The sequence below is a fragment of the Cydia strobilella genome, chromosome 7 (genome assembly GCF_947568885.1).
Source record: "Cydia strobilella chromosome 7, ilCydStro3.1, whole genome shotgun sequence".
Classification (NCBI taxonomy): Eukaryota; Metazoa; Arthropoda; class Insecta; order Lepidoptera; family Tortricidae; genus Cydia; species Cydia strobilella.
The window spans coordinates 17,143,505-17,168,831 of NC_086047.1; the positions used below are offsets into that span (position 1 = coordinate 17,143,505).

At 36.5% G+C, this 25,327-nt stretch overlaps 2 protein-coding genes across 3 annotated transcripts in view; one reads left to right on the forward strand and one right to left on the reverse strand.

Moving 5' to 3' along the window:
* The window catches only part of LOC134743272 (uncharacterized), a 123,036-nt gene extending 108,377 nt beyond the window's left edge, over positions 1–14,659 (reverse strand). The window contains exon 1 of the mRNA XM_063676683.1: positions 13,902–14,659. Coding sequence (XP_063532753.1) covers positions 13,902–14,261 — 360 coding nt within the window. The 5' untranslated portion in view covers positions 14,262–14,659. The remainder of the gene's footprint in view (positions 1–13,901) is intronic.
* A 1,158-nt stretch (positions 14,660–15,817) lies between these two features.
* On the forward strand, positions 15,818–20,841 carry LOC134743273 (uncharacterized). Of its 2 annotated transcripts, none has more exons than XM_063676684.1 (3): positions 15,818–15,973; positions 16,287–16,444; positions 18,423–20,841. In XM_063676684.1, the coding sequence occupies exons 2-3, from the start codon at positions 16,337–16,339 to the stop codon at positions 19,410–19,412; spliced, it is 1,098 nt and encodes a 365-aa protein (XP_063532754.1). In that variant the 5' UTR covers positions 15,818–15,973; positions 16,287–16,336; the 3' UTR covers positions 19,413–20,841. The 2 variants fall into 2 exon arrangements, with proteins under 2 accessions (XP_063532754.1, XP_063532755.1); XM_063676685.1 differs by having other exon boundaries at positions 15,827–15,973; positions 16,361–16,444.
* The last annotated feature ends 4,486 nt before the right edge of the window (positions 20,842–25,327 follow it).

A 25,327-nucleotide genomic window follows, 5' to 3' on the forward strand; every position in this document is an offset into this window, starting at 1 on the left:
GAATTCAATACTTCCAATTACACTTGAAATCATTCCGACTTTTGGTCGTGGTGTGGTCCTGTAGATTTGCCGTGGCTTGCCACATTACATCAAAACAAAGATCTTGCTTATAAGTAGCACGAAGCTATAGCGTGCACTTGTACCGAGCACCAGTTGATTGAATTAAAGCACCAAAGGGCCCCTCGCTCGTTTGACAGGATCTATGTGCTGTGCACACATCAATTTAAGTAATTGAAGGCACCATTGACCGCTAAAGAGAGCCAGTGAAAAATATTTCGACTAAATTGGCGTAAGTAAACTTATATTGGACGTATCCTGATTTCTAAATGGAGAGGGATTTGGAAAGGGGTCGTACCCTCGTCAACGGAATAAAATCAAGTTGATTTTGGTCCGATTTCGACAGGCCGCGCCAAACTGCCCGAATCGAAACAAGATAGAATACATAACTCATGTAATAGCTGTGTAAGTACAGTGAGATAGTTACAACGCACTACCTGAATACAAATTTAATGAAGATAAGAAATCATCTACATACATAAACGATTGCCGTAATAGTTTCCGTGTTTCGCCGCAATGGGGAAAATTATAGTACCTACTATGAATGGCATGTGAAAAACAACATACTTTCACCTGAATCGAGATTTCCATCCATTGCTTTCCAATAAGTAATAGTCGTCTATTCTTCTACCTGTAGTGCTTATAGGATTACATCATCATCATCATAACTCTTAAGAGCCTGGCTCTTGTCGGTGGAGTAACCGCCACTCCGTTCTTCTTTCTGCCACTGTTTTGAGCTCCTGATACGTCACTACGTTGATTTTCTCCTTGGCTTGGTCTTGGTATAGGATAACGGTATATATAATTTGTTTGACGTGCGAGAAAATAGCCAAGAGCATTCCGATCTCATGAAACTAGACGTGTATTTACATTATACTTCTCTTAAACTCGGTTCTTTCAATATCATGAGATTGGTTCCAATAAATTTAAATGGAAAGCAACTTACAATGGCTAATTTACTATACAGAGACTTCTTGTTAGGTATATAATTTACCTTTGTTAAAGCAATGTATTAAAGCAGCTCAATCACAAATACAATAAAACTAGTCGATCACATTTAATACGTTTTCTCACATAATAGGCAGGTACACCATTTTACACGGGTCCCTGCACTTGTTTTCATATTTTTTTCACGGTTAGGTAATACGTTTTCCCACCTAAGGCGTTGCCGATGGCGGGTTTTACTGTATTTTCGTACTTTGGCATCGGCATAATAATGTTGGGATGGATTCAAAAATGCATCATATTAATTAATTCTAGCGAATTCAACTCAAGTGAAGGCAATTACGTTCATTCACAGAATTACTGCTAACAGGCACTAAATTATAATAAATATGTTACCAGCATACCAAATAACCTGCTCGGCCGGACCAATACGCATTCTGATGTTAATAAGGACATTAGCGGACGGTATGGGCATAAGAGAATACCAGTTACATGATAATGTACAGGAATTTTCTTGGCACTAGATCAGGCAGGTAAATGTCTTCTTTCAATGTGTTAACGACAACGCAGTGAAGATTGGAATGCCCTATGGAGCGCGAAATCGCAGGAGCCAAGTGGATCGCGGCCAGCGGAGTAAATCATTTCGCGTTATCGAATACGTCAAATTGTGTTAATCCTACCATTAGATACATTTTGTATTATAGGAAATTATGGCACGTGATAAAATGTCTCTTTTTAACACCACGCGATTGAAAGAGACAGACACTGAACCGGCCAAGTGCGAGTCGGACTCGCGCACCGAGGATTCCGTACTTTTTAGTATTTGTTGTTATAGCGGCAACAGAAATACATCATCTGTGAAAAATTCAACTGTCTAGCTATCACGGTTCATGAGATACAGCCTGGTGACAGACAGACGGACTGACGGACAGCGGAGTCTTAGGGTCCCGTTTTTACCCTTTGGGTACGGAACCCTAAAAACCATTATATCCGTACGTATACTGGGCAGGGTAGGAGGGTACCGTTAGTACCGTTTTTTGAGCAAATAACCGTCTTGGGCGTGGCCGTCTTTCGGCTGGTAGATGATCTGCATCGTGCATATCTATCAAGAAAATATTAATCGGGACAAAACGTTAGCTTGTGAGTTACAAGCTTTTATTAACTTGCAATGTATCTATGTGTTTGTACGGGTCAAATCTTGCAAGTTATATTTGATCCACTTTCAAATATAAATTACTTAAGTCGGGTGGCAATATCGAGCTGATCTGATGATGGAGACAAGAGGTGGCCATAGGAACTCTGTGATAAACAACGCAATCTAATTGTGTTTGGGGTTTCTAGAATTGTCTCAATGAGTATTGTTAGTTGCCTGTGGAAAGAAAAGTACAGTCAGTTATATAAAGTATAGTTCTCTTGATGAAAGTTGGTGCAAAATGCTGAAAATCAACTCGTATTTATTTGTTTCGAAAACCAGACTACATCGAACACCTGTAGGCCGAGCACATGATTGGCGCGACAGTATCTCGCCGCGAGATAGACTACCCATCTTTTACTAACTGTATGAGTCAAAGGGGGACGGGTAGTCTATGTCGCGGCGAGATACTCTCGCACCAATCATGTGCTAGCCCGGCTGTACATTTCTAGGTCGGTAAGTATAACGACGGTAGGTACATAGCGTCATGTTTACTTGTTGAACCAGCAATGTACGATGCATTGTCAATGTCAGGTGACAATTGTCAGCTTTGTAAAACAGGGACCAGATTAAACTGAAGCCGTTTGAAGGTATAACACACTTTTTGTTAAACATAGAGTAGGTATTTGGATCTGAAATAACTAAAATAGGTCCACATGAGTTCACTATCAACATGCGCAATGCGTACCAAGCGGGACATGACATAATAAAAACAACGATAAGGTGCAAGCCTTCAGTGCAAGGTCGGCCAATATCAAGTCACATTAACCCAAAAACCTGATTAAATTGCAAAGGGGTGCCGCTTGCGGACCAAATTGTAACTATCAAGACAAATCTACTCGATTATAAACTTTATTTAATACATGTTAAAGTTTATATTGAAGTTAAGTTCGGGTAGTGCGACATGTCAGAGACAGGTCAGAGATAATTAAGTATTCGTAGTTTTGATTGCTCGTGAATTATTAAAACCTGTTTGTATGATGTCTGTTTTTTTTTTTGATGGAGTTATAAAGTAGGTAAAGAGGCAAGAATTACAGCTGAACTGGAACCCACAACCCCAGATTGGGACGTCGCAAGTCTTGCCACTCGACTACCAATCATAACTCTCATCATATTTTTAACAAAAAAAAAGAACAACAAAACTTCCGTGAGACATAGACATATTAAATATATTAATGACGGGTCACTCACGTGTTTACTCACGTGTCGGGTCAAACATGTCGAGCGTTTTCGACTTAAAACACGTGAGTGACCCGTCATTAATATATTTAAAAAAAAAGAACCAAAACAAAACAATTTAAAAAGCGTTGTACGGTCTTCATCCGCAGTTTCACTTCACTAAATGTTGCTTCACGAGATAATGCACGATTGCTTTAAAACATCTACTCAAATCACTTCAGTCATTAGGTGTGTGCCTATATACTTTGTAGAATACCTACCCTCTATTAGTCCAGATTCCCATCATATTATATCTTGATCTGATGAGAATGGAACCAACTGTATACCCAATTATCTATATAGGTATATTTAGACTTATTCAAATAGAGTCTAGCCATCTTCGAGAAAACGGCAAACATGTTCACCGCGATATAAGCGAAGGTTTTATTTTTATTGGATAAAGGAAAGCATTTGACCACAATCTCACCTGATGGTAAGTGCCGATGTGGTCTAGGATGGAGCATGCTTACCTAAGAGATGTCTACTTATTCTCGATTTGAAAATTGAGCTCAAAGCTTATTGAGGAGACCTGTCTAAATTCTTAAAACGTACCTCTTTATTCCTATAGATATTGAGAGCCTGCTAATTCGTAGTCAGTCAAGCCGTAAGTCAACAAAACAACACGTCCCTAGCAACATACCCAAGCTAACAGTAAACATTAACCACGATAATTATGCGATTTATAAGCCGCTCAAGTCTCGTTCCGCAAGGTTGTGTGATTCACTTCCTTAAGGCGAGGGAACTTCCTCGCATATTTACCTGGCTCAGAAGGTTGACAGTATTGTTATGATACTTAGGATTCTGGTAATGTCTTTGGTGATTTTTCCTACCTTTGTTGGCCGAATTTGTGACTGAATGGTGACATAAGGTCACAGCGTGTCCTTAGCAATGACAGCAATATCACTACATAGTATAAAACAATGTCGCTTCCTGCTGTCTGTCTGTCCCTATGTATGCTTAGATCTTTTAAACTATGCAACGGATTCTAATGTTTTTTTTTAAATATATAGAGTGATTCAAGAGGAAGGTTTATATATATATATATATAATACATCAGCATTGCACCCGTGCGAAGCCGGCGGGTCGCTAGTAAATTATAATAATCTGAAAGTTATTTCTCCGTCCGAGTACAATATTAATAAAATCCAAACGATCGCCGTAAAATAATAACGTACGTAAATAATAAATAGAAAACGTACCTAATCAATAAATAACACCAGTTTCATTGTGGTTGGTTAAAAAACAATTAACGTTCAGCGGAAGTTTTCAAATAAAATTAATAGTCCAATTGATGCTTCAAGCATGCGTTTGTGTGATTTAAAATAATTATAATAATAATTAGCTGTAAAATCTTGTTTTAATAATAAACCGAGTGTGATAATAATTCTCTAGTACTTACTTAGTTGTTTCAAATTACGTGTAAATATAAACTATTGGATACATAGGATTTAATTGCAAAATTCAACATGATCATAATATTTGCGAAACAAAAATTGTTAAACAATAACAAGCACAGTAGTTTGCGCACTCAAAACGTACCTCCTACCATCTCATCTTCATCTTAGTGCTTCCCGGTTGCATCATAAAGAGGGGGTCCGCTTTCGCAACCTGATCTCAAGAATTGGCACAAAATGACTGCCTTCTAATTTTAAGAAATTAAGTGTTAGTGGGATAAGGGTTTTTTATAATGTTTTCCTTTACCAAAAAGCTATTAAATCCAAGAAACCGATTAATACGGGCCGGGGTTTAAAACTCCGACATTCGGTATGAAATTCTGCAAAAGTGCATACCCACTTTATGAGTGGAATTAATTTAGACAAGACCACTGACACTCGGAATGTGCGAACTCTAAACGTGCGCCACCACAGCGTACTGTAAACACTACTTTCCGCAATAGTTTGCTTCAAACAAACGAAATCTGAATGTAAACCATACTCAGAATGAATGAATGAGAGGAAGTGTTAAATGAATGAACGTACTACGATGGATGTCCGGAGGAAGTGTATACAATGTTGAAGTATGCGAATGTATCGATCCTGCCATTTACATGTCTTATACACCTCTCTGAAGTCCCTTTTGGTTGGGTCTAATTTAAAAAATACGACGAAATAATTTATAAACTACATTACGAAATAGTCTACCTAGAAACGACATTTCTATTTTGCAACATATAAAAGCTTCTGTCTATCAAAGAGGAAGAATACTGAAATAACCAAAGCCTATTCAGAAGGAATACAAGTAATTATTTATGAAGTGCTACCGCAAAGATTATTCTTTGCCTCCTTGTTTACTAAGTAGAAACAAAAGGGTGGGCCGATGATTAAGCACGTTTTATTTAATGGAATATAATATATGTCCTTTGTGATCATATTTCAGAAGCGTTCATGTGTAAATAATTCGTGTGTACACACAATACATAACAGGTCAAAGACGCTTACGTCGTAAGGCATTGTTTCTAGATCTTTAACCTGTACGTTACGTGAAAAGAGAAAAATCTTGCGTTGTATTGGTTTAAGTAGATGAAAACATGATACTGATGCGAATGGACAAGCATGGCCGCAGAGGCGAAGTGGACAGGTGTGGGATTGTTTCGAGTTTGGACTCGGCTTAGTATTTAAAAAAACCGGACAAGTTCTAACCCCAGCTTTTTCGGAACTCATGTACGATATATCATTTAATATTTACCAGCCGCTTTTCGGTTAAGGAAAACATCGTGAGGAAACCGGACTTATATCTAAGAGGCCTTAGTTTCCCCTTCTGGGTTGGAAGGTGAGATGGCAGCCGCTTTCGTAAAAACTAGTGTCTATGCCAATTCTTGGGATTAGTTGACAAACGGACCCCAGGGTCTGCAGGGTCCCATGAGACGTGGCAAGAAGCCGGGACAACGCGAAGATGATGATTAGTATTTAAAAAAAATATTAGTATTTTATTTAGCACAACCGGACCAAAAGTTTATAAGTACATTTTATACATACAACTGAAGGAAATATACGAGTATGTATATCCTAGTTTTAGTATTCTGCAAGTGTTAAATGAAAGACACACGTACAACTGATTGTATGTTAAAAAATCTCCAGCAAAATCCTATAGAGACAATGTCGTAAGACATTCGACACGTTTGCTAACAAGATAAGTTGCTAAAAGTTAACCATAATTTTAAGTCGATAAAGTTGTTGTAAAGATTAGATAAGATCTTTACCTCATAATAACATTTGATACATTTTAGATTGTTAAAGTACCTATATCAATTTACATGAATACACATTACATTCACATAATAAAGAAGATAATATCACGTAAAGTGCGGCATATAACTTGGTAGGCTTTATAATAACACCGTGTTTAATAATGGCAAGGTTACCTCTCGACCCTGCACTGCTGTTATGACAGATGTTTTCCACCTCGGTTGACTTTAATTGATGGTAGGTAGGTTAGAAAATTAAGATTTACATAACTGCATTAACTAATGACAATAACATTTAGAAATATAATACCTACGTATGAAAAAAAAAACATACTTTACAGAAAATTTTAATACGATTTTATTGTTACTGTATCCCGTGATTTGCCTTACGGTTGGAAATAGCGCGCTACAAAAAGTTTTTTCTACATAAGAATATTTTTCTTGAAAATATATAGAGCTATAGTAACTTTTTTCCACTAGCTAAACAGAAGTACATAATAATAATAAATAAAACAATTTTCTAAAATCTTTTAAAAGATGAAATTTAAGGAATTTTAGATATGATATTCGGAATAACTACACCTTATAAACTTTATTTCATATTCTTTTTAATGTTTTCATACGTAGAGGTAATTAATTACTACGAATGATTATTAGGAGTATTTTGTATTATATCGAAAAAAGACTAAGTATCTAATTTCCTAAAGCAATTTCTCATCCAAAAAGAAGCCGTGAAAATACACATAATATTCCTGTCCAACCTGATATTTATCAATGTCAACGACAATGTAGTAAGAAAACATGACTTTGCTTGCCCTTCAAGAAAGGTTTGCGAATTTAAGTACAAACTTGACATGTTTATTGCCAAAACATGTTTACAGGTTCGAATAAAAATGTTTACATAAAATATACTTAGTTGTTTGTTACCGGTTAGTTCAAACTTCAACTTAGAATTAAACGTCCTAAAAAATAATGATTGGGGCGCTTTTTGCTATGTACAAATAAAAACCGGCCAAGTGCGAATCGGACTCGCGCACGAAGGGTTCCGTACCATTACGAAAAAAAACAGCAAAAAAATCACGTTTGTTGTATGGGAAATATTCAAATATTTATAATATTCTGTTTTTAGTATTTGTTGTTATAGCGGCAACAGAAATACATCATCTGTGAAAATTTCAACTGTCTAGCTATCACGGTTCATGAGATACAGCCTGGTGACAGACAGACAGACAGACAGACGGACGGACGATGGACGGACAGACGGACAGCGGAGTCTTAGTAATAGGGTCCCGTTTTTACCCTTTGGGTACGGAACCCTAAAAACTGACCTAATATTGTTTTTTTTTATTAACCATTGAAATATAAGATAATCATCATGTAACAATCTAATTATATTTCGTAAATTTTAGGTTATTATCAAATCGATAATTATCAGGCATAAAAATCATGACAATTATTGATAAAAAATAATTATCCTTTCGAACTTAGGTATAGATTTAAACGTAAAAAAATACTATTTTTTTGCTATGTACAAATAAAAACTATTATTTCATTTTTAATGGGACAATCTAATAATACAAAGTGGTTACCTAAATACATGATTCAGTCCTACATAAAGAGCATAATACAAAGTGGTTACCTAAATACATGATTCAGTCCTACATAAAGAGCATAATACAAAGTGGTTACCTAAATACATGATTCAGTCCTACATAAAGAGCATAATACAAAGTGGTTACCTAAATACATGATTCAGTCCTACATAAAGAGCATAATACAAAGTGGTTACCTAAATACATGATTCAGTCCTACATAAAGAGCATAATACAAAGAGGTTACCTAAATACATGATTCAGTCCTACATAAAGAGCATAATACAAAGTGGTTACCTAAATACATGATTCAGTCCTACGTAAAGAGCATAAAATAATTCCAAATATTGGGCTATTTCGGGGTTTTTAAAAATACCGGTTCAGAGCCCTGATTCCAAAAGTACTGTTTGTTGTTCATAGCCTAAGCCTAAGAGGAAAGGGGGCGGCTGTTTCTTCATACAAACGTAGTCTTAGTAATAGGGTCCCGTTTTTACCCTTTGGGTACGGAACCCTAAAAACTATGACACTTGACCCTATGACACAACCTGACAAGTTATTAACGTCACAAAAGAACAATTACACAGACAACTACGTCAAAGCAGAACAAAAAATAAATTACTTCTAGGTTTTTTAGGGTTCCGTACCCAAAGGGTAAAAACGGGACTCTATTACTAAGACTCCGCTGTCCGTCTGTCCGTCCGTCTGTCTGTCTGTCACCAGGCTGTATCTCATGAACCGTGATAGCTAGACAGTTGAAATTTTCACAGATGATGTATTTCTGTTGCCGCTATAACAACAAATACTAAAAAGTACGGAACCCTCGGTGGGCGAGTCCGACTCGCAATTGTCCGGTTTTTTATGATAGAGGAAGCAAACGTGTAGATGGATCGCCTGATGGTAAGCAATTACTGTCGCTAATGGACACCTGCCACACCATAGGGGTAACAAGTGCGTTGCCGGCCTTTAAGCTGGCACTAAGTACATTCTTTTCTTGAAGGTTTGAAGGCTGATTCCACAAATTAGCTATGCAAGGCAGGAAGTTTTATAAAATGTAAACATGGGTAACAGCAAATGCCAGATTTCAGAACAAATTAGTCTTTGTGATAGACGGTTGTAAGAACCTAAGAACGAATGGTCTTGAATGGAATTCTTATTTTAGTAGTACAGTCTAGGTATTCTAAAGTGGCAAAATTAAGACAGTTGGGCAGGTATTATAATTATTACTAATTTGCATTCAATAGCAATATGCAAATTAAAAATTGATATACGCTCCTACTGTAGATACTACATAAACATAAACGCATCGGTGATTCAAAAATTTTGTAAACATACCTACAGAAAAGACTCAAGCCCGTCACAGACGGAGCGATAATAATATCGGCAGATACCGTAAGTATCTTTTACGTACTATTTGACAGAGTCCACACACGAAGCCATAATATAATATACTAGCTTTTGCCCGCGACTTCGTCTACGTGGACTTAGTAACAGCAGCTAAAGTAAGTACAGCGCCTGGAAAAATTCTCATAGCAATAATTCAATTTGAGTATGCACACAAATTAGCAGGCACTTCATTAATTATCTCAATTCCACCCCGCTTTTTACTTTCTTAAGGGATGATTTTCGGGATAAAAACTATCCTATGTCCTTCTCAGGGACTCAACCTATCTCTATGCCAAATTTCATCTAAATCGATTCAGCGGTTTAAGCGTGAAGAGGGAACACACAGACAGACAGACAGACTCGCATTTATAATATTAGTATGGATTTTGGTATCTTACGATTTTATTTGGGCCATTTTCTATGAAAAGGGACCTTATTGTCGATGGCGCTTACGCCGCGCCGCACACCGTCGCGCGGCATTGTAATTCTATCGGAGCATCGTTTATAATGGCGTTTAATTCATTACATTTCACAGCATAACAGTATTCTAAAGCACTGAAACCAATAGACATTTCATACACATAATACACAAGAACACATGTCAACATTAACATATCACAGAAGAAGGTCGTTCATTCATCGTCTCGCAGAACCTCAAGCATTCATAACACACGTCTAACCGTCCACTCGCAAACACATCACAATTTGGTGCTGATTCGAGGAGCGAGTTTATCAGGTGCAAGGCTCAAACAAGATGTGATTTTTGGCGGGACACAGTTCGTACTGGTGGCAGCACTAACAAATGGCGACAACGCGGTCGAAACAGAAATCTGGTCGGTGAGGGCATACAGATGCAGCAACTGAGCTACTAGTTCGGGGCAGTCAAAATCCCCACGTAAAATGCTACTGGCTTAAGTACACAGTCTGTAATTTCGCCTCTCAAGTGAGTTAAAACCCTGAACCTGGCAAATATGGTGTATACATCGCATTATCTCCGGACAGTTTCCAATCACGATGAGATTTAGCTTTATCGCAACGATATCTTATCGCAAGGCATCTTAAGATACCTGAAGATGTTATAGCTCGGTATATTACGATATATTATGGTATATTTCGTCTCTCTCACAATGTAGGTGCTACGGTGCCAGACAGAGAGCGATATATATTTTGGTATCGTTGCCGTGTGTGGTGCTTAGCGGTACTCTAAGATACGGTATCTGCCGATATATTATCGCTCCGTCTGTGACAGGCTTCAGAATGCCGCAAGGTTCATTATTGACTACATTAGTTAATTTTTCTTACTCATAGTAAATATTTATCAAGCATAGCTCTTTAACAATTTAATAAGACTGCTATAATGATGTCAGAGTTATGGCATGCCTTTCTTTACATCACTTGTGTTAACAATACGTTCGGTGTGGCAAATTCTTTTGTTGAATACCTTGCAAAATGACAACAACAAGTATTGAAGATGGGGTTAATGATGTGGTATTCTATGTGTAAACATTTATATGTATGTATGAATGCAATTTTGCATTCTGTCAAGCGGACCCCAGGCTCCCATGAGCCGTGGCAAAATGCCGGGACAACGCGAGGAAGATGATGATGTATGAATGCAATTTTGAATTATTTTCATCCCAACTTGCACCAATAAGTTTCTCATAGATATTTGATACATAACTAGTTGCTTTTCAGTGAGGGAAGACAAGGATATCTCAAGTGATATCTTATTTTTGTATGATCAAAACTTACTCAGATTGGATGGAATATCAAATACATTTTACAATTTTATCTAGGTACCTACTAAAAACTTTTTAATTACCTCATACCATCATAAATACTGTTTTCCGGAAAAATGTTGAAAATCAAATTCATAATAAGACAATAACGTCTGTCTATCTGAGCCAAATATTATTTCTGTTTCATTATCTGTCAACAAAGTCAATGTCACATTGTGGTGATTGGGGATAAAAATATCACATTGTGGTAATATGGTCTAAAAATATCAACTTCTGCATGAAATAGGGGTAAGATATAATGCACAATAATCACAATATGCTCATGTCTTCTGCAATAGTCCATCTATCAAAATTTCAACACAACAATCTGCAAATAGATAATGTCTAAGTTCAGTATGGTTAGTTAAAAAACCGGCCAAGTGCGAGTCGGACTCGCGCACAAAGGGTTCCGTACCATTACGCAAAAAAATCACGTTTGCTGTCCCCATTTAAATATTAATTTTATTCTGTTTTTAGTATTTGGTGTTATAGCGGCAACAGAAATACATCATCTGTGAAAATTTGAACTGTCTAGCTATCACGGCTCATGAGATACAGCCTGGTGACAGACGGACAGACAGACAGCGGAGTCTTAGTAATAGGGTGCCGTTTTTACCCTTTGGGTACGGAACCCTAAAAAATCATAATTTTTGCTATATATTACACTGTCACATTTATAATGAACTACGATTAGTTATAAATACAACAAATTTTAAATAAATTAATAAGCAGTACAAAGAATACCCATACCAAATCTTGCCAATTGTGTATTGACTTGGTAACAAAACCTCTTTAAAGGCAGGACATGTATAAATTAAATGTGTCATGGTCACTGGCAAGGATAATAATTGTTACTCACAGGTCACAAGCTTGAATGGGTGAATAATCATTGTGGTTGCCGGGACAAGCCCGAGGATAGTGACTAATGCCAATGTATTTTAATTCACTACTAGTGATATTCAGAATAAAAGATAGTAAAATGACACGAGTAAATAATATTTAACAATTTTTTTGGTGTTTCTCGATAAAATATTTATTAAAAAAAAAAACATTACGTTAATTCATTAAAATTTAGTTTTAGTCTACTCAATAGAAGTCTTCAGTTAAATTAAAATGTATTAAAAGCAAAAAGAAGAGGATATAGATTAAATATATTCATTTTATTTATAGTTTTCAGACAAACTTAAGTTACAATATAACATTTAAACCTTTCGAGTTTTGAAAACATATTAAATCACATTTACAATTGGGTCTATCGCGAAACACATCGGGTATCGGGTCTACAGTGAAACCTGTGTCGAAATGTCGGTAAATAAAGGTAACAAAATAGATTTGCTATAGACCCGATTGTAAATGTAAATCACATTAAACTTAAGTTGATATTTGTTGTCAAGTCAAGAATGTCAAATTGCATTTACATGGCAAACACCACTAGGTATAATTACTGTTAAACCGTGGAACGCCCAGAACCCAGAACAGTATGGAGTTAGTGCCAGTTGCACCTTGACTGATCAACATCATCCGGTGCGCTGCAGCACTATGAAACTTTCCACACAATAAAGTTTTGAGAACTCTTTAACGATGACAAACAGTTCGGTGGAACCGACCCTCAGTATCACACGTATGATACTAGGGCACTACTCTACGGGTTGAATACTAACATGCCTGATTCTAATTTGTATTTAACCTATAGAGCGACTTCTTTTTAAATGGTATAGACTTTTTTTTAAATGAAATAGGAATGAAATAGAATAAATTTATGTGTTAAAGACTTCTTATTTTTACCCGTCTTATATTTACCCCACCTGACCCCATAGGATTTATTTTGTTAATCAAAGGCTCCTAAATAGTATGACTCACATATACATATACTGTTCTGCTACAAATACTGAAAAGATATCTCAGACAGATGATGCATACTCCATATTTACCAACAAGTAAGCATGTTAACCCTGAATGTTTATAAATATGAACATGAAACCAAGGTTATGACATTGTTAATATACAAGCAACAATTAAGTTTGCTTACAGTATTATGAATATTATACTCCTTGCAGACATAATAATAGCAGAAAAAAGTAGGAAAGGTTTTTTTTTATTGGTATTTTTCCAACAGTTATGCAGGAAAAAGAAAAAACCGGCCAAGTGCGAGTCGGACTCGCGCACGAAGGGTTCCGTACCATTACGCATAAAACGGCAAAAAATCACGTTTGTTGTATGGGAGCCCCACTTAAATATTTATTTTAGTTTCGTACTTTTTAGTATTTGTTGTTATAGCGGCAACAGAAATACATCTGTGAAAATTTCAACTGTCTAGCTATCACAGTTCATGAGATACAGCCAGGTGACAGACAGACAGATGGACAGTGGAGTCTTAGTAATAGGGTCCCGTTTATACCCTTTGGGTACGGAACCCTAAAAAGTTCTCTGAAATGTAAACATTTACAGTCAATCTCATCTTCAAAATAAGACCATGTTGTAAACAATGTTACTACAATTTGATTAAGACTCCATCAAATGATTTACCAGCACTGTAAAAGCAGGTTACTTACTTTGAAAACTTCGGAGAAGAATCCAGAGCCGATCTTCTCCAGGATGAAGTCATCAAAAGGGTACAGGGCAGCCACCGCAGTCCGGAGGGCCGTGCACGACGAGCCCGTGACCCTCCGGTCGCCCACCTTCTCACTGTCGTCACTCACACTCGACTCCTTAGCACAGAAATCATCATCACAACACTTGGTCCTCCCGTCGAGTCCCTCACGACGCCTTCGCCAGTTAGGCCCCCTCACGAATCGGCCCGCCTTCGCAGTCTCATCCAAGTTCGTGAAGCTCTCGGCTATCTTCAGGACCTTCGTGGGCCTCCGCCGCAGACTTTTACTCTTGCACTCGTCCGCTAAATAATCTTGTTGCATTATAAATGTTGATCGTGCAAGCGCTTGCTATCCCGCCTCGAACATCGCGGATCAGGTGTCCTCGACGACACACGAAAGAACTCCCAAATGTAACATTTCAGCACATACAAACTGGTGGACTTGAAACTATGCGAAATAACATTATAATCACAAAAAACTGAGTCGATTGTTGCGACTGTCACTTTCACATATTTCTACACATCCTCGTATTATTGGCACGGTTGTATGTTGTTTACGTTTAATTATTATGTATTAAGTTTATATTATTAACTTTAATGTTATGCGATATATATTCTTTCAATTTAAGTCCAATTGGTAGCCGACGCGCGGTGCAAAGTAAAGAAAGCAAGCAAGCAACGATACCTACTACAACCTACAACTACACATGACTGATATCAGTGTTGGCAGCGCTGATTAATAGTTTTCTTGATGTTGGTTATCTTGTCTGACTTAGAATGCGTTCACAAACAATAATGTATTAATTTTTAATATTTCCATGTATACTTAGACCAATCTTCTGCATCGATTTTGGTAGCACACGCAGTGCAAGTGTTATTTATACGTCATAATTTCACAGAAGTTTGACGTTTAAAATAACGCTTCCACTGCGTATGCAGCTATTAAAATCGCTGTAGACTTTTCTTGGTCTAACTCAAAGAGTAGTATAAGTCTAACTCTAGGTAACTATAGTTTGTCAAAGGATAGACAGAGAGAATTATACTATCTTTGTCTTACACTCGTACTAGCATCCAAAAGAAAAGGATGAGTATAGTTTTGTTTGTTATTATTTACTGACAATTTGGTTTGACCAACTATAGAAAGGCTATCATGGTGTTTGTGTACTATTTGCAACGTATAGTTGGTCAAGCAAATCTTGTCAGTAGAAAAAGGCGGCAAATTTAAAATATGTAGACGGGAAGGTCTATCGTCCCATAGAAAATTTGAATTTCGCGCCTTTTTCTACTGACAAGATTTGCTTGACCAACTATAATTTCAATACTGTACAAAAGCATATTTATTTCATTATGACATGCAATTTAGTTCAATTAAATTTTGTAAATAATGCGTAACCCAATCGTAAACAGTTGTAAACAAAGATAGGGACAACCCTAAAGGGAGCTGTGCAGTGTTGCCAGATCGTGCCTTTTAGTACAATTTTACGTACTTTTTGAACAGCATGCGTATAGTTTGTCAAGGGACTGTCCCATTTCAAACATAGACAGAGAGAATCATACTATCTTTGTCTTACACTAGTACTAGCACCCAAAAGAAAAGGATGAGTATAGTTTTTTGTTTGTGACCATTTTTGTTTTGGTATTTTGCGTACTAATGTAGTTTTCGTGGATTATCAGTTTAAAAAAATCACTCGTTTCTAAAACACTTCTTCTGTTTATATTGTTTTCTGGGACAAAATATGAAATTGTACTTTTTTTTGGTAAAATCGTACCCTTTTTAGATCGGGGTCGTATTTAAGTTTTCAGTGCTCAGTGCTCTGGCATCACGGGAGCTGTCAACTGTCATTTCGATTTTCGTGTCCATTTGTACGTCATACGTCATTTTAACATATTATTTTATTTGTGAGTAAAAGTCGGCAAACGTGCCTTTTTTATTATTTTTAATGTAAGGAAAAGTTATGTAACATTAAAATTACGAAGCGGTACCGCAGGTTGAAGTGTCGGCATTAAAGTGCTTCGTTTACAAAGAATTTGCAGGTATTTAATCACGCATACGAATACAAAGGCCAGAAAATAATGTTGTCATCCGACTTTTTGTTTGTTGTGCTGAAATTACCGGGATGACGAGTAACAGTTAATAAAATCGACGTAAAACAATATACGCATCCAACATTTGTTACTTGTATAGTCTACAAATTACAATCAAATGATGCAATCAACAGAATGACTCATATCGAAAAACATTCCCAGAAAATCCAATTCGAATCATCGTCATGTAAATATTTGTAAAATTTATTTTTATTAAGTCTTGTCTGCATAGTAATCAATAAACTCAATTTTGTATTTATAGAGAAAACTAAACATCAGATTGTGTGAGCATTAAAATCGGTGCTGTCAAAAATGATATTCTACGAGGGGTTTCAGGGGAACAGACATCCAATGCATCCCATGCAAAGAAGGGAGCCACCCGTTCCTCAAGGTGACAACACTGGCAATCAGTGTGTGGAGGTAAATATACATTAATATAAAAAAAAAACATTGATTATATAAAATGTAAAAAATTTAAAGAAAAACGGGCCCTCAAAGTTTGACAGCTAAATAATATGGTGTTGTATGGCCAACTTTTGGCTACCATAATTACTGCATAATGAACGGAGCCATGTAGTGCCGTTGTCAATCTACATTAGCTGTCAACTTTGTTAAATTCGAATCACGGATGTGTAAATTTGTGGCTTTACCTTTACACATCTTCTAGAGCTCTTTCCCACTGACGTCCAATTATTTGCAGGTACGGTTTTCTGCAGGATCCCGTTTTAGTAATACAAGTAGATGTAGTGTTGCTACGCCTGGCCGGAAGCAGGTGGGCTGTCGGTCACATGTCGCGTTCATTCGGCCCAAAGTAGTAGTAATAGTAATAGTAGTAGTAGTAGTAATAGTCTTTATTTCATGCTTTCATGCTTCTTTTTTTTTACAATTACATAAAATTTTAATTATTATTGGTTTATTATTTGCATGTCGCTTGTGCGGAAAAGGCCTCCCCTAGTTTTTTCCATTCCTTCCTATCCTGTGCTGTTCTCCACCAGTATCTGTCGAAGTTCACTAGCTCGTCTCGCCATCTTTTATTTGGTCTTTTTTGTTTTCTCGCTATTCCTGTTGGTGACCATTCTGTGACACGTTTAGTCCACCGGTTATCCGTTGTTCGACATATATGGCCAGCCCAGGCCCATTTGCTCTTTTTTATTGCGTATATTATATCTTTTACTCCAGTTTTCTCTCTTATGACTTCGTTTCTGATTCTGTCCTTAATTTTAATTTTTAACATTGACCATTCCATAGCTCTTTGACAGATTTTCAGTTTATGAATATGTTTCTCAATGGGGCTCCAGGTTTGGGCACCGTAAGTTAAGGTAGGTAGGACAGCAGTATCAAATACCTTTTTCTTTATGGCCAGCGACATATCACTCTTCAGAATTGATTTTACTAACCAATATTTTCGCCACGCTCTACTAATCCTGTAGTCTACTTCCTTGTCGAGTCTGTTTTTGAAGGAAACTGGTTGTCCCAGGTATGTGAAGTCTTCAACATATTCCATATTGTTTCTTCCGTGCTTTATTGGTATTTCTATCTCCATTAGTAATGATTTTGCATTTTTTCATGTTCATTGCTAAACCTGCTTCCTTGCATGCTGTGTCGAATTCTGAAATCATTTCTTCTAGTATGTTTGGTCAGCCCAAAGTAGTACAAGTGCTAATATAGTAACATTCACACGAGCATTCTGTTTGCAGGACACTGCATTGCATACTATATAAAACGGGATCCTGCAGAAAAACTTACCCGCAAAAAACTGGACGTCAGTGGGAAAGAGCTCTTATATGATCAATGAATCTTTGATATTAGAAAATAAACTTTTGAGGCATGCAGCCCAGTTTAAGCCTATGGCTGAGGCATTTAGTTATTTTAATCTAGTTATTAAGCTTACTTGCTTTAAGTCACACTTCTTAATAAATATGCCTCATGTAAATTATGTACATTTATGTTTATTTCAAATAATATTACAAATTCTTTATTAGAAAGATGATAAATAACATTTACATTAATTGTATAACACAAAATTATGAATACTTATAAATTTAATTCAAATTCAAATGATATTGTATTTAGAAGACCAATATACCAATAAACATCAAAAAGAACCTTTAATTCCACTTACAAAAACAGTTTTCCTATATAGAAAAAACTACACCTAGCACCTAGCTTCCGGCAGATAGCTAGCAGCAGCAAGTATCTGCATATGTGATTTTATAACCATCTTGTTATAGTGGTTCTCATCTTCTAGGTGCCCAGAGGTCCATTAAAAGGACTCCGTTCCATTCTAATTTGAATCTTTATTTTGCATTAGCTTAGCAAGGATGTCTTGGTTATAAGAAAAACGGTTAACACTTACCTTTGCACCATTTCTTACCCTTTCATTTATTTCCTATTTCAGGTGAACCATGATGACATATCCTCCTTACACAAACGCCAAACGACGTCCGCAAAACACTTGATCATATACGATATCTCCAACAAACTGCAGAGGTACGGCGAATACGACATAGGAGGCACTTTCACCGACAACGAGCCTGATTTGTGGTTCTATTTTAATACCTCTTTCTGCCCGGGGAACAAGTGTCTCCTCAATCTATTTGTATGTCTAAGAAAAGTTGGCAGCTTCAGCATCGGGATAAGCAAATCTCCTGAAGTCACCCACGGACCGGTCACAGGCAACTCGCCCGGACGATCCTATTTACCATATGAATTTAAATGGCAAGTATTCAAGTCAAATCAGCCCGATGAGAAATACTTCGTGAAAACTTACTGCTTCACAGCGAAGAACTTGGAAGGCAGGATACTCTGCATTCCTATAGCGATAAAGACCGATCCCGCCAGCCCTTTTAACATGGATCTTATTAAACAAATTAAGCTTAATCATGACTTCGGTGAGCTTTTATCGAAGCAGGAGAAAACTAATTTTATAATTGAGTCAGCTAGTAGGAAACAGTATCAGGTGCATAAGATAATTCTAGCCGCTCACAGTTCGCTATTAAGAAACCAAGTTAAGAATGACACGGACTCACTATTCTTGGATATAAGCGACAATGATATGGAGTTGCTCCTTCAATTCTTATATACGGGTACTATTAAGGATATTTTAAGACAGGATTGCATTAATCTCTTAGATATTGCAGGCAAATTTGAATTAAGTAACCTATTTTTCCTAGTGCAATATGCTATAGCTGAACAAATTAATATTGGAAACTGTATGGAAATTGCACTTATATCGGAGAGATACAATTTAGAAAAACTACAAACAACTGTTTTTCAGTTTATAAAAGAGAATCCTCAAGTTTATGAGACTGAAGGATGGAAAAACTTGAATGATATAAATCTAACAAAGAAAATGTTTCAGTATGTGAATACGAATAAGAGCACTTAATTTATGGACAAAAAAAATCACAATGATTTTATAGTATTTTCACACATCTCAATACATTTTTGCTTTTTAAGGTTATAAATTGTATGAAGATGACAGCTGCCACCGTATCCAAACTATTGTAAAATGCAATAATTGTAGGTAATAATCAAGTATTCTTGATAAGTTGATTCATATTTGTCACACAGTAACAAATATCAAAACGATTTATAAATTGTAAATATAAACTTTTTAAAATCAATGTAATATGTCCATTGCTTTAATTAACAGTTTTGACTTGGATAACTTTAAATAAAAAAGTTTAACACATGAAGGCAAGGTCTAGTCATGAAAAAAAAATACTACACATAGGTATGCTAGATATCAATTCACTTAATATATTTTCTATAAAATAAATAAATAAAATAATAAGAACAGGTTTGTTGTTAAAAATTGTTATACAAAGATAGAGAAGTACCTACTTTTTTCGTTTCATTAAAGGCCAGAGCACACCGGCTGCGTGTGCGTAGACGTGCCGTGCGCGTGCGCTAAAATGTTTGAGCCGCGTACGCACACGTCACACAGCGGTGTGCCGTCTCTTATAAAGATCTGTATATTACAATGCGCACGTGCACGTTTATAATGCGACATAAAATAGAAAATAAATGAGGGCGCCACTTCCTACGTAACTATCACATTTTTGACGTAAAATGCTTAACCTTTTCGACGCCGTGTCAAACACAAAGTCAAAACTGAAATTGAACTTTATGCATATGCATGTAGGCCTTTGTTGCTCTGTGGCACAGATTATATAATACTATACTAGTACTCTGTGGTCTATGACCGATTAATCGGTCTTTGGCGTTGAACCTACGGTGCGTATATACGTGGATTTTTTTTAGTTACATTTTATTTAATTTCTCCAATTTTGTGTCGCACTATACCTACGCACACGCAACCGGTGTGCACAAGCCTTTCCTGTTGAATCCATCTTACATTTGATGTGATATACTAAGCTGTTTCTGTTCTGTTTACCAAACTAAAATGGAGTTGGGTGCGACATGTCGCTAGGTAGAGTGATGGCATGGACTAAAATGTTAACGGAATGGCCGCTTTCGAATGAAAGAAGCCCCTGGCGTCCGTCGGCTCGTTGGGTGGACGACATCCGGAAGATAGCGGGTCACTTGGATGAGATTAGCTCAGGACCGGGACAAGTGGCGTACTGGAAGAGAGGCCTATGCTCAGCAGCGGGCGATAAAGGGCCTGATATGATGATGATGATAGTTTCTATTACATTCAAAAGTTTATTTTGTGTATATAACTTAGTTTAAGTGACGCAATTTCACTAAAAAAAGGTGTGATATTTATAAGTATTCGCTTGATACGAACAGTTTTAAACCTTTATATAAAGTAATTTGAACGTGCGGAAATAAATAAATGATGTATCTTTGTAAATTATCACAAAGCTTGGTTTTAATGGTTTCAATAACCTACACTAAAGAACACAAGTCACACAACTGATTTTGCACTGGGTACTGACTTCGTACCAAGGTAGGTAATGTCAAATGGAGTAGCTTGGGCTTGGATATAATTAGGAAAATACTGCCTAATTTACACATCCACATAGTGTCGCTTGCCAAGTCGGTGCAGAGTTAGCTTGGACTGACTAGATAAGTCTGGGTTATTGTTTCAACTAGTTCCATCGGTTCTTGGTAAAAATAAAAAAAACCGGCCAAGTGCGAGTCGGTCTCGCGTTCCAAGGGTTTCGTATTACAATTTAAACAATGTATTTTTTATGTGAAATATATGTCTTTAAAAACGGTCGGATCAAAAACTAAGTAATTAAGTCCGACTCACGCTTGACTGCACATTTCTAATAGGTTTTCCGGTGGTAAAGATCTATTTTGTGTATTTCGAGAACGTGAGTCCGACTCGCACTTGGCCGGTTTTATTTCCTTTTGAGATACGGAACCCTAAAACGTATTTTAAGTTTCTGGTATAGGTAAGTATTAGTAGAGCAGAAGGGACTGAAGGGACTGAAGGGAGTGAAACTTTTCCTTAATTTCTGACTGTGTGTGAGCGACGTACAGTGGGATCCGTTTATTATGACTCCGCTTACTGACCATCCGCTAAATCCGCTTACTATGACGTAATTACTGCGCGAAGTTTGGTTTTTATATAAAATTCTTTGTGACGAAGTCGGATAAGATGACTTCGCTTATCACTGATTTACTTATAGTGCCAAATCGTTTACTATGACCTATAAATCCTATTTACATTTAATATGTCCGGTTATTACACATTCCCTGGTTTTCGTGGCCATCCCCACGTCTTTGTCTTGCGAGGACGTGCGTGCGTGGCGCGTAATCTGTTTTAGTTTTGATTATCAGTGACAAATTGTTAATTGGTACAAGGTTAATAGAACTCATCTCTCACAAAGGAATTTGAGATTAATTTGGAAAAAATAAGAAGTTAATCTACTATGCTTTATATGACATCAGCTTATCTTATAGTTTCGGGGGCCCTTTCGGATACACTTCGACCCATAGGGATCTTTTGTGCAAATCAGCTTAGTATGACGTGTTTGTCACTTCCCTTCGATGTCATTATATGCGGATTCTACTGTATGTATACAAATACGAGAGTTCTCAGGTTCTCACCCTATGACAGCCTTCTCAGCATTTCATATGCTTGTCTTCCCCACATTGGCTAGTTCGATTGGTTTATAGTTTATGGTATACAGGTAAAAAAAAACTCAAAATTAATTTCGCTGTTTATTATTTAATAATCCATGCTGACTATTATACTTAATTAATTCAAATACCTATATCACACAATGGGAACACTGATCTGCTAGGAAACATTCTAAAAACATTTTTAAGAAAATTCCCGTTTTTTCCCCGCTTCCAAAAAATAGTATCTCTGTCACTTTAAGATAACAACTAGCTTCCTTAGTCACAACTGTCTACCGCACTTGTTCAGTTTAGGAATCATGCCGACTTAATTTAATCCATATTTTAAATCACTTTTTTGAACCCCAAGGCACACCGGCTGCGTGTGCGCCCTGACAGGATTTATACGTCATTATGACGACAGCGACGTCATTATACGCCATAAATACGTCATTATGACGTCGCTGACGTCACTGCTACCTGGGCGTAGACGAGCACGTGCGCTAAAATGTTAGAGTCGTGCACGACGTCATGCAAGCGTGCGTCTCTTATAATGATCAGTATATTACAATTACAACGCGTACGTGCACGTGTCTACACACACGCATCCGATGTGCACAGGCTTTTACCCAGACTAACAGTTCAAAAATGACACTTGAATGTTAGTCTCTCATTGAATATATATTATAGGGAGGTGTACGAACTGTAGACGCAGCACAGAACCCCTATTTATTGGCGCGAAGCATTGTGTCAAGTTTTCATTTTCAGATTTAAGCCATTAGATGGCAGACCCTACGATGTGAGATAGTGCCAGCGTGATGTGTGTTATTCAAAGCTTCAAGGGTAGATCTGAGTATATGGTTTTAATTTCCACTCGATACCTCCACGTGTTCCTGAGATAAAGGCCGGTAACCTATAACGGTTCTGTTTTTCCCTTTTGAGGTACGGAACCATAAAAAAAATCTTAACTTAAAAATTGTCTCGCAAAACATGACTAGAGTCGGACCAAGTTATAACTCTGCATGGCATTTGCAATGACAAAAAGTGTCGTTATGTCATGATTAATGTCAAATATCTATGAAAATACGTTGTTAATAATGACATTACCTCACTGTTCTGTTCAATTCTGTGCAAAGTTGGCTTGGACGGACTCCATAAAGTTTTTTTTATGTAATAAGTTCGTAAAGGGCTTTATTCCGTGCTAGCATACTCGTACAGGGAGTAATGGTTTAAACTCTTAGAGGGTATAATGTATTTATTTAATGATGTCAACAACCTTTCATACCTTTCCATGGAACCTTTCAAATCGCCCTCTGTAATAATTGGATTTTAACCCCATTTATATTATTGAGTATATTTAATTTTTGGCGATAATAAGTAACATGGAGAACAATAAAAAAAAATCGGCAGAATTCCTATAATTGAACAAGCACATATATTAAAAATTTAACGCCTCAATAGCTTTAAATACAAATATAATTATTGCTGTCGCTTTCTATATTAACTTAACTACATATACATTGATCTTAAATGAGTATTCGTTCATTCGCTTATCTAAACTATTCTATGGTTAAAATTAGTATTGCTTGATAAAGGAATAAGTTCCTTCGAAGTTGTAACAAATGGTGACGCAAAGAATGTTGGTGATGGGATATCTGGCTATGATGGTCGCGCTTTTATCGTTTGACTTCGTAGCTGTTACGTTTAAACTAGTATGAATGAAAATGCAAGAGCGGCGCGTTGACACGATGGGCGATAAAAGAGCAACCATCCTATTCCACTATTACGGTTGCCAGGCACATTTTGTATAAAATTCGGTCGGCCTACCTTACAAAAAGTGACTCGCAAACGTATAGATGTAATAAGCGCTGATACTGAAACGGCTGAAATATGTTATCGTTTTAAATACTGCACGAGTAATCTCTAGGACTCTCAGTGCCGGATTAAGCCAGCGCGGGGCCTGTAGCAAATTATATCATGCGGCCTTTTCATTTTGTCGGATGAAGTGAACCAAGTGAAACTTTACGGCCACACTACGGTTTTTACGGTCACAATGCGTAGGTTCGCGGGGCCGGTAGCATTTGCTACTTTTGCCACGTGGCTACTCCGCCACTGAGGACTCTGTTGTGGTTTAAGTAAAATAGTGGTCATCATAAAAGATTTTTTTTTCTCATAATTTACTCCACCGCAAGCCGCATTACGCAGTTGCATTATTTAACATTTTTTATGTTAATATTTTGTAATTTACATGTCTTAACGTGGTGCGATCGCTAAAGATCTCCATGAATACATTATAATATAACATCACGAATATCACGATTGACCAACTTTTTTTGTGTCACCGAGATACTAATATTACAGGAAGAGCTACTAACTTTAGATACCACCATATTTTATAACATTAATAAGAAAGTGGGTAAGAAGATACTTTATTGTAATTTGAATATTTATTATTTCACTTTTAGAACGCTTTACTTCTACTTCTATTTTTGTATAAGTTATAAGAAGTAATGTCAATCAAAGGGTTAGTAAATTCTGAATAGCGCTAATATTATATGTAAATAATAATGCTGTTTAATTTAAATTGTACTCTCAGCTATTTACTATTGTAAAATGTTGCAGCGACAGAGGGCCAACTTATCCACTCTATAATCTATCTCTTAAATATCTTAATATTGATGATTAACGGTAAAATGAAAATTTTTGTAAAAAAAATACCTTTTTTAAATATTCTCATGTTCAAAAAAAATACTGGGTGTGTCCTGTAACACAAGCAAAAAATTTAACTAGGCTGTAGTCCTCAAACTGACCAACATTTGTTTAGCGACATAAAAATAACATATTTTGATTTGTAGCACACTTTTTAAAGTTTATTCTAAGAAGCAATGTAATGCGAACTTTGTTATGTATAAAGCGAGACCAGTAACGTTAATAAGGTACACTGATGACAGTGTAATACATTGAAAATAATATTTAATTTGTGTGAAAAATACGAAGTCTAGTCTTCATAATTTTACTACTTACTTATGTACCAAAAGTCACAAAAAACATAAAAAGTGGTATCTAATGATACTAACTCTTGACTAAAGTTGATATCCAAGCGACCATCAAATGGGCTTGTAACAAAGAATTGTAAAAAGAGTAGATATTGTACAAAATTACATTAAGGCTACAAAAAATAACATTAGTCAATTTCTACATCGCCTGGTATGGTACTGTGTATCTTAAATTAATTATGATTTACAAAACTAAGTGAGCTTAGGGCAC